This window comes from Polyergus mexicanus, unplaced genomic scaffold (assembly GCF_030449975.1).
Source record: "Polyergus mexicanus isolate NDT 795.1 unplaced genomic scaffold, iyPolMexi1.0 SCAF_4, whole genome shotgun sequence".
NCBI lineage: Eukaryota > Metazoa > Arthropoda > Insecta > Hymenoptera > Formicidae > Polyergus > Polyergus mexicanus.
In genome coordinates this window covers 6542815-6554580 of record NW_027223324.1, presented here as the reverse complement: position 1 = coordinate 6554580, position 11766 = coordinate 6542815, and the positions used below count along the sequence as shown (strand labels likewise).

The 11766-nt window shown below is 29.0% G+C and overlaps 1 protein-coding gene across 1 annotated transcript; it reads left to right on the top strand.

Annotated features, from left to right (window-relative positions):
- The first annotated feature begins 5442 nt into the window (after window positions 1–5442).
- On the top strand, window positions 5443–7962 carry LOC138932415 (dnaJ homolog subfamily C member 17). The gene is made up of 7 exons (XM_070294262.1): window positions 5443–5651; window positions 5835–5963; window positions 6758–6904; window positions 6992–7204; window positions 7281–7361; window positions 7444–7626; window positions 7717–7962. Exons 1-7 carry the CDS (start codon window positions 5601–5603, stop codon window positions 7825–7827), a joined length of 915 nt encoding a protein of 304 aa, XP_070150363.1. The 5' UTR covers window positions 5443–5600; the 3' UTR covers window positions 7828–7962.
- Window positions 7963–11766: the final 3804 nt, after the last annotated feature.

Here is an 11766-nt window from a genome sequence, read left to right as displayed (position 1 = left end):
TATTATATGAGTACCTGGTTTTGCCCCAACAGAAGTAACAAATACGACGGTTACATATTCCGGCGTACAAAGTACCGATCAAAACTAATATGATATACTCTCTAATATGTACAGCAATGCACTTACCAAAACAGATGCTCTATATAGAAAAAATGCACGACGACTCGATTCTTGCCTCGATATTGATCTTTTATGGGCTAAATACTTTGAACTTTTATTAAAAAAAAAATATCGTGTGCACAGGGATACGGTTTGTTTTAAAATAATAATGGCATCAATTTACAACTAGCCATAGATTAGCAGCATTTATTACGAAAAAACAGAGGTACCCGGTTTGACCCGCCTACCCGGTTTTATACAAATTTTTTCAAATTATGCTTCTTTTAATATTTAAACTTTAATTTAATTTCGCAAAGTTTACGTTTAATATAGTTGAACTCATATTAACTTTGCAGTTTGATAATATTTTGTAATATTGTGTTCAAAAAGGATAGTATGTAATTTTATTTTATTTTATAGTTATGTGCAGGGTAAGTTTTGTTTATGACAAAATTCATAAAAATAAAAGTACATTATATAGCAATAATAAAAATGTAGAAAGGAGCAAGTATGTGACAAAATCCACTCCATTCCCAGTCATAGACTCTCTGTCGTTGTCAACGACGTTTGATAATTATGGTAAGCTTATTCAGATATACATACATTGAAACAACATCAATATAGAAAGCGTTACTGTGTAAAGTTAGAATAAAGTGGAAAAAATACATTAAGAATACGATAGACTGGTAGTAAGAATGTAAAAAAGTTTAATCTGCAAGAGTATCATATTAAAATAATTATATAAATATTAAAGTTTTATTTTAAAGAAAGCATATTTTAGGTTTATTTTGAAAATTGAGAATAACGAAGAAATATATATTTACATAATTTAAAGTTTAATTTTGATATAGGCTCAAGATTTCTTTATTGTGATTCAAAATAAAAGCAAATTTAAATTGCCTTTCGCGCGAGAGGATGAACTATTTGATTTTTTGTTGTTAAATCACATTAAATAACGCAAGCGTCAAATTCGCGCCTGTATCAAATCATCCATCAGGTTGTTCGCATTGCCTAGATTCTTCGCGAACACTTTCGCTTTCTCGCGATTGAGATTTTATGTGAACGTGATGTTATTACTACAGTAAGAGAGAACACATCTACATGGACGCGTAATCGAAGAAAATCAAAGAATTACATTGAATCTTGATGAATGCCTTTGCAATATAATCGAATGTTTCATCTCTCAGTGGCATAACTGTTTACGTAATGTTTTGTTATATTAACTTATATGGTGTATTAAAATATATAATTTTAAAATTAAAATCTGCGCAAGAGTCCCGTTAATATAATCTTGATTACGTCTACATTTTTTAAATCTATTTTAATGAAATCATTAATTATCATAGTTATTGTATTGCTTCGAGGCATTATATGTCGATATTGACAGAATTGCATCTGCGAAAGTTTTCATTATGTTTTCATTATGTAACAGTTGTGTATTATTCAAAAACTTACATTAAATGATGGATTCGTAAAATTATAAGCATAAACAAATATATTTTGTTAATGTATCTGTTATAAATATCTAAAATCTTTAATTCTAATTTTTTTTTTACTTATAAAAGAATACTATATATATTGTTGATTTTATCTTGTGTATGGCTCCAAAAAATTTTTATTAGAATAAAAGAGATATATATTTTCGTTTAAAAAATAATCTTAAATGTATACAAAAATTGAATACATAAAATATTTCCTCTTTAAAACATAAAAGTTTCATTCACATTTCATCGCAAAACCGTAATTATACAGTATATAATTATATTGTTGTACAAAAATAATTTTGAAGAAAGGTTAATGAGAAATATTGATTCATAGTATGTTGCCGCATAAATAAATAGTTTTACTGCACAGTTACACACACACACACACACACACACACACACACACACACACACACACACACACACACACACACACACACAATGTATACATGTATATACATTTTTTTTCATAAAGCGTTTTGCAGCTATAAAAAACTATCTGATACATATCATAATTTTGCAATATAGGTACATCTAAATAAATGTATGTAATTTTTTTTTATTTTTTCTTGGAACTATTTAATGATGCTTTATATGAAAAGATAAATAAGATGACCAAATAAAATTAATACATAAATATAATATGATATTATTAAATAAAAAATAATATTATTATATAAAAAACACTGTTATATATATAATATTACGTTATAAAAATAAATAAACAAAATAACAAAGACAGGACATCGAAGACAACGCATACCTTAAAAACACACAATAAATTTTCCTGCAGATTTCCAAACACACACTTTGTGAAAAATCGTGCTATTTACTGCATTTTGCTGCAGGCAAGATTATTAGAAATATTTTAAGATATAATTATTGTCCTGATTGAAAACCTAAAATGTACACTGCACACCGATCAGATCTATTCAATCAAATAGAGATCGGGTCAGGAAGTTGAAGAATGGTGAAGATGATACTGAGTCTGCTGGTAAGAGTTTGCCTCGTAATATACTCGGGGAAGTTGAGCACGTAAGCCAAGTTTGAAGTACTTTCACTAAACTCGAGATAATCAACCGTCTCTTTATTTCCATCTTCCTTTTCCGATTGTTATTATTGTACCCTCCGATTATCAAAGATTTTTAAATGAAATATACTAAATGGTAATCGTTAGATATGGTATTAATTATTAATCTTTTATTATATATCTCGATTATATATATTTTTCTGGATCAATATATATGTTATTATATTTTTATTTAATATTTATTTATATTTATATAAATGTATATAAATATAAAGGTTATTTATATTAAATTATTTATATCTAGATTTATATTTGTTAGAGATATAAAGTAAAAATTAAGGTTTCACGATTTTGACAGATGGCGTGTTTGTCGCCAGATTATGGCAATATATGTATATTATTGTATCCATCTGCTTGTTTCTTCCTTTTCCTCCTTGCGAACGTCGTGGCGTACTGCAGTTCGATAGTTTTTGTTATACAATAATAAAGAAAAAAATTTTAATTTAAAGCAATTTATAAAATAAGTTTTAAGTTTTCTATACAGAAAAAAAAATATTTATTTACTATTTAATTATAAAAAATTTGTAATTCTATCAAAGAAATACAAATTTGGAAGTAGATTTGTTCTAATAAAATTATACTACATATGGTATTTATATTTATATATTTGTTTATATTATATATTATTTATATTTTTTTGTATTATACAGGATGAGTCACAAGTATGTTTTAAAACTTCGTGAACGTTTTCCTGGATAAAAATATGAACAAATGTTCCTATATGAATATTAGACGAAAAATACTTCGTTATCGAAATAATGGCTAATAATAATTAATAATTTTTTTGTTAATAACTTTTTAATAAACAACGAGCGACGCTTAAAACCTTTTGAAAGATACTCAGGATAGTAATCTTGACAATATCTGTCAAAGTCAAGGTCATTGAGTCCATTTTTATAAAGTTTTAGAATTATATGTCCTCAAAATTGGGGATACATTACAGTGATATATCTTGGAAACTACATGCAACTTTCACATAATTAAATAAAAGTTACTCAGAAGTTCACCCTTTATAACATATATCAAAATAAAAGAAATCGGTGAAATGTCACCTTTTATAGATATTTATCTATATAAATATAAAATAATAACTTTATTTAAAAGTTTTAGATGGGTATTTTTTTTTTGTTTATAAGAGATGCTAAAAATGTATACTGTTACAGTAAATTAATGAATCAATACTAATATTCCTCGGTGTTGAACTGCCTCAAACATACTGACTTGATTGTAAGTATGTTGTCTCTTACTATACTTAAATACAGAAGCCTATATTAAAACCCCCTTTCTCTTTCTTTCGTTGTAGTAGCGTGTGCTGGTAAACAAATACTATCCTAGAATAAAAAACCTAGACACATCATAGAAAGAAAAATCTGATCTGAAATTTAATTATTATGAAATCCATTAGTGTCCATTACTTCAATAACGATATATATATATATACACTAAGAGTCATACAAATTATATATTATCGCTTCAATTATATCCGAAAATTTAAAAAAATCGATTTGTCTCATTATTCTGTACATAAAAGTATTACGGTAAGATTATCAAAAACTAACTATTTTATGAGATATTTAATTTTTTATATCAAAAGATGTCAGATAAAAATATAAAATAACTCAAAAAGTACTTAATAAAAAAATACTTTATTATAGTGTTTTGGAAAGCTCTCGATGTCAGCTACAAGAATACTAAATAAAAAATGGGGGTTTCCATTTAAGATTTTAAAGTTGACCTTCACATGACTTTCAAATGATTTTCCAAGATCAAATCATTGTCACCATCTTATGGCCCCCTTGAAGCCACACAACTTTTGTTTGAAACTTTTTTATGTCAGATTATTGTAAGTGCTTTAAAAATCGTGGCGACCGTTACGAGGACCACTCTGTATACTAAGCGCTTCGCACCGTTGTTTTCATTTTAATCTCGTCATACGAATTACAACAAATCCGTCATACGTAAACAATGTATGAATACATACCGACATTCAATAAACATTGTAAATTTATGCAAACATTGTGAATGTACCTTGAGGGATAAAATCGCTTGCGAGTATATGTGCATATAGTCTGACAATTTGAATCTGAACCTGAAAAATCATAAGACCGAAAGTATCACAAATCTTGTATATGATTATCATTTCTCAGGATTGATTGCACAAATCTTATTCAAACTAATCACAATCGAAAGCTTGTATAATATTATATCAGGAAAGTGCTGTTGATTTTTCATTAGAGCTTTAGTTATTGAAATATCTTAATTCAAAGTTTACTAAACCTAAAGTTCTGGATAAGCTACTTGGTAGCGCCGTAGCCCCTAAACATAGGCAAAATATTGACGCCCCTAACATAGGCAAAATTGTTTGTATTTTTATGTACTTGGTATCGCGGCGCAATCGCGTCACTTAATATTAAATTATTAGCAGAGAGAAGCCTGAGAGAGGCAATGCCGGCGATTTTCGTGGGACGCTTTTTCTTAGAGGAACAAGGACAGCACGCGATTGTCGCTCCTTATCTAGATTTATCTCTCAACGATCGCATCCATGCGCTCAACATATCTGTGTGTGCTTTCATAGATACTACACATATACGCGATGAAAGAGAGACAAGGACGGCGTCAACACCTCTCTTTGTCAAGCAATCAGTATACTACCACTATCGAAAAGATCGAAAAGTGGATGTATCACAGATATGAACCAAATGACCGACAGTATAGAAAAATGGATGTAGCACGGACATGAACCATAGGAGATTTGATCGACAGTACCGAAAAGTGAATGTGGGTAAGTGTTTCCAATTTCTAAAAGTGGATGCACGGCGCTGCTCTACGGCCTAGCCTAGAAAAAGCGACTCACGAAAATCGCCGACATTGCCTCTCTCAGGCTTCTCTCTGCTACTGTCACCGTGTCACCGACAAAGATTTCTACGATGGATCTCTACGAGTTGCTTGGTGTAGAGCCTCATGCTACATTTGCAGAGGTAATTTGCTTTATTTAGAAATATATATATTGTAACGGAGTAAAATACATTGTACTCTTATAAATCATATATATCAAATTATTAAACTATCTAATATATATTTATACTAGTAGTTTTTTTTATACTTATCAACACAGTGTATTATATATTAAATTATATGTAATTACTTATTCTCATTTTCAGATTAAAAAGGCATATCGAAAAAAATCATTAACTTGCCATCCCGATAAAAATCCTCATAATCGGGCAGCAGTAGCAGAATTTTACAAGCTATCAGAAGCAATAAAATTGTTATCTGATAATAAAGCTAGAGTGAGTAACATTTCTTTAAAATTTATTATGGGGGTTATTCGCGGATATCAATCTCTAGTAGTTTTACAAAAGAAAACAAGGAAGAGGAAAAATATTTTATTATATGTAAAAAAGTTATATATATATATATATATATATATATATATATATATATATATATATAACTTTTTTCAACATAATCATCATTCAAAGTGAGATACTTGTATTGTGGCATAAGTTTTTGTATGCCCTCATCAAAGTATGGTGGCACCAAATTGGAATCTTAGCATTGTTCATTAATTCCTTGTTACCTTTGAATTGCTGTGTTCTTAGCCATACTTTTATGTGAATGAAAAATCTCCATTGGAACTTTTAGAGCAATGCAATAGGAATTCGATCATTCATCCTGCAGTCTGGACCTTGCACATAGTGGCTTTCATTTATTCACATGAAAATGTAGCTAAGAATGCAGCGATTCGAGGACAATGAAGAGCTGATATGATGAGTGGTGTTAAGAGTTGGCTAAGATTCTAGTTTGGCGGCAATGTACTTTGATAAGAGTAAAAGCTTGTGCCACATTACGACAAATGTCTCAATTTGGATAATGATTACCCAGAAAAGTAACGTATATATAGAAGTAACTTTTGTGTATAATGAAATGTTTTTCCTGTTTTTTATTTTATTTTGCAATCCTATCAGAAGTTGATTTCCAAATAGCCTTTGTATTATCAACATCATTAAACATATTTGTTCTTAGACTTCAAGAAAGTTTTGTAACTAATCTAATTTATTAAAATGTTTTGTTATAAAACAAGGCGGCATATGATGAAACTATCGCTGCAAAAAAACGAGTAAAGGAACGTAATAGAGAATTTGATGCCAAGAGAAGAAAATTAAAAGATGATTTAGAAGCTCGAGAGGAGGCTTTTAAGCGAGCAAAATCTGACGAGGAACGAAAGAAAGTATGTAATCAATTTCATTAAAATTATTATAATATTTTCTTACATTATTAATACACAGAGATCTGTAAAATATATAATTAATTATAGATGGAGATAGAAAAATTACGAAAGGAAGGAGAAAAACTGCTAGAAGAAGAGATTTTGATACAAAAACAACGGATGCGAAATCTGTGCAAGGAATTTGATAAAAAGGAATTTAATACAAAAAGTTTTATAATCAAAATTAGATGGCATACACAAGAAGATGATCCATCCAATGGTGGATATAATTATGATGTTCTATATAAAATGTTTTCAAAAGTAAGTAATTATTAATCATTTAGTTCCAAAACTATAGTTACCTTTCAAGTATACTTATTTTCAATTTTTTTCGTAGTATGGAGACATAGTAGCACTTGTTGTGTCATCTACAAAAAGAGGCACAGCAATGGTAGAATTTGAAGATAAAAGTGCAGCAGTAAGTATGATGTTTTTCAATAGAACAATCATGTCATATAATTTTATATAATAAAATTCTCTAATAAAAATATTTGTTTCAGGAAACAGCTCTTTTAACACAGATTGGATTAATCAAAAATCCACTAAAACTTCGTGGTCTATGGAATGGACCACAAAAACATTCAAGTGCTAATTCTAATATTGGACAATTATCTCCTGCAGGCACACATTTGAAAAATGAAATAAGCAAACCTCTCAGCTTTGCTTCTACACCTGACATATTTGTATGTATTAGTTAAATTCACTGTAATAGAAGCAAAATTATTGTTTAAAATATTATGATAATAATCTTATATAACATTTTCATTGTACAGGCGCAAGTAAGATATAGAATGTCAGATGCAGAATTTGAAGTATTATCAAATTTAAGAAAAGCAGAGGAACGCAAACGGCTCATTGAAGAATTGAAAGCAGAAGAAACATAAAATTTTAGTATTATGTATTTATTTTTTTCTACATAAGAAATATATATCGACAATAGAAATATTATTGTATATATTAATGCTTAACATTTAATGATACTACAAACTGTAAATAACTATAAAAAATAAAGTCATTAATAAATTCACATTTCGAAAAATGCGCGTTTATGAGAATCTTCTATTTTCATGCAAAAAATCTGTCTAAAAACCCTTATCGAAACTTCTGGAGCAATGGGAGTTTGATTATCCATTCTACAGCCTGGACACCTGGACCTTGCACTAAATGATTTTCAACTGTTCATATGAATGAAAATGTAGTTAAAAATGCAGCGATTCAAAGACAAGAAGACACATGAAGACCTAATGTGATAAGCAGTGCTAAGTTGGCTGAGATTCTAGTTTGATAGCAATATACTTTGATAAGGATAAAAGCTTGTGCCTCAATTCGAATGACGATTATGTCGAGAAAAATACTATATAAAACGGGTGAGATAAATGTCCCAGACTCCTGAAATATCTCAGGAGTGGGATAGAAAAAATGTGAAATACAAAAGTAGCAGGATTCAAAATGAGGCACTTGATAATGACCTTGACCTTCATCTTGGGATCGAATTTAGAGATAATTTCAAAATAATGTCAACTTTTTTTTAAAAATAAAATCTTTTATTTTTTATTGTATATTCTTATAACTCTTCTCGAGACCTTTTCAAAACACTGTAATAAAATATTTCTTCATTATAAGTATTTTTCAAGCTATTTTATATCTTAATCTGACATATTTTATTAATATAAAAAATAAAATATCTCGTAAAATATTTAGTTTTCGATAATCTTACCGTAATACTTTTATGTACAAAATAATGAAACAAATAAATTGGTGTAAAAAAAATTAATGTTAAAAAAATACATTGTGTAAGATTCCTGAAGGAATCTAAATATATATATATATATATATATATATATATATATATATATATATATATATATATATATATATACAGGGTTGGGAAGTAACGCGTTACTTCCCAGACAGCACAAGGATGTCCTTAGGACGTCCAAAGGGTATCCAGGACATACATGTAGGATATCCTCAGGATATCCCATTGTAATCCTCAGATCTCCTCTGGATGTCCTGAGGAAGAGTAAATGATAGCCGTATATTAACCTCTGGAGAATCCAGGGAGATCCTGTGGAACATCCTAAGGATTTTTATAGGATATGTTAGGGATATTTTTCGTATGTTTCAAGGAGCAAATTTTAAAATTTAAATATAAATTAAAATTATGTTTTGTTATTTACTGCCAATATTAAAAATCTAATATTAAAAATAGTTCACCGCTCTTTAATATTTGAGGCTTTCGTGCTATACATGAATATTTTAGGTTTGGCTCCCGGATTTGAGTAGTGTAATATTTTCTAAACAATCCAATATCTGAATTCCCTATGTTGGGATTGCATCAAAAATTGAACTGATAGAAAATAATTACATTTGTAATTTCCTGTCAGTTGCTCTTTGCAAGCTTTATATAATTCTCATGACCAAATCTTAAATACGAGTTCGCGTGTCGCATAGCGGTAAACCAACGAACTAGCGGTTGAATACTATTGTTTGTAAAATTTTTGGAATGTTGCGAACAGTAACATTTCTCATGAAATATTAAATAAATGATAATTTTGGATATATGAAAATGTGCGCATCAAATTCAATTATTAATATTAAACGAAATTAATGTTAACAATTAATTGCACATTCATATGTCCTCTGGAAATCCAAAAGACATCCAATATAATAGACAGGGCAGATATATCCTACAGACATCCAGGGATTATCCAGTGGACATTTATAGGATGTTAATACTTATTATAATCCCAGTAAGCAATTTGATAACAAATTGTTGCCAAATTGGCATCAAATTCGCTCAAAACTTGGTAACAAATCCAGTGCCATCTGTGTCCGCATTAAGCTTGTGTTTTGGTGACAAAGCTTGTTGACATAACCTGACAGCAAATTGACGGCAAAAACCGAGCAAAGCTTGACATGATTTGACGTCAAATTGATGGCAAAAATCGAGCAAGATCTGCGCAAGATAATCTGATAGCAGATTGTCAGCAAAAACCGAACAAATTCTGCAGCTTTTGGCCATTCATATAAAAGTATATATTTAAATAGATTTAAAGCCTTAACCCTAAGTAACAAAATGATGATAAGTTTTGGTCATAAAATGACCATTAGATAATTAGACATTATATAAAATCATATATTAATATGTTAAAACATGTAGGTAAATTCAAATAACTTAATTTATAAAATTGAAGATCTTTTTGGACAGAAATTGTTTGAATAAGTGAAAATCGAACAATTATCTGTCCGATTTGCAAAAAATCAATTCAATATCTGAATTTCCTGTATAAGAATTGGGTCAAAAATTGAACTGATAGAAATATATATATTATAATATTATTAGCATTTTGTAGGCTTTATATACACTCATGACAAGAATTTGAATACGGGTATAGATAATGAATAACGCGCCGCATAGCGATAAGCGACTGAACTATTTTATAATACTTTGTAATAAGCTGCAGATTTTGTTCGGTTTTTGCTGCCAATTTGCCATCAGATTGCACACTCTAGATCCTGCTCAGTTTTTGCCGACAATCTGATGTCAGTCATGTCAGCAAGTTTTGCTCGGTTTCTGCCGCCAATTTGCTGTGTAGTTATGTTAGCAAGCTTTGCTTGATTCTTGCCGGCAATCTGCCAGCTTAATCGGTAATAACAACTCTTGTACCAAATTTGTAGCCTTTTTGCTGACAATAATTTGTAGCAAGCACTTGGCAATATCTATTAGAACAGACCTGGCTGACTGGGATACTTAAGATTTCTAAATTATATTAAATAGCCGACACAACTAAAAATAATTAGGTATGCATATTAAATTTTTATAAATATATTTATATCTTAAAACATCCTACAAATGTCCTGAACCGTCCTGGACATATTCAGGATGATCCTGAGGATGTTTTGTGCTGTCTGGGAGCTTTACTTTGTTTTGTTTTATTTTATTTTATTATATTATATTATATTTTATTTTATTTTAGTTTATTGTATTTGGGCAGTTTGGTTATTAGATTGTTTCTATATTGAGTGTTTTGAGTTTTAGGTATTAGTTGTTAATTTTAAATTTGTCTGATTTTAGTAATTTCAAGTTATTGGTTTTTTATAGCAATTTCAATTTTAATCTTGAGTTTGATTTTAATTTTAATTTTAATTTTGATTTTAATTTTAATTATGATTTTAATTGTGATTTTAATTTTAATTTCAATTTTGATTTTAATTTTAATTTAAGTTTTAATTTTAGTTTTAAATTGAAAGATAATGAATTAATTAACTTCAAATTTTAGGTTTTAAGTTTTAAGCTTTAATTTAATTTAATTTAATTTAATTTAATTTAATTATAATTTCAAGGTTGAGTTTTGATTTGAGGATTTAAAATACAATATGTTACATTGTAACAAATTTTAAGAATTTTTAACTAATAATTTATTATGAAAACACAAAAGAAACACACGACACAACATAAGACACAAACAAACAAAGACAGAATAACAAATATAAAAACTGGAGGACATCCAAGGCACGGATTAATAAAAAAAAAAAAAATTGAATGGCCAAATGCTGCGAATTCTGCTCGGTTGCTGCTACCAATCTGCTCTCAGATTCTGTAAGCAGGCTCTGCTGGCAAATCATTAGTCTAATGCGGACATAACAGATGCCAAATTGCTAGCAAGAAATAAGGAAATCTGTTGCCAATCTGCTGGCATATTGCGCGCATTTTGGGACAAATCAAATCGAAAAGTCGTGAACCATTTTTTGATCTGAGCTTTCTTTTCATTGTTATATGATGTTAAAATTAACAGTACTCTGCGTTGATACCACTGCTT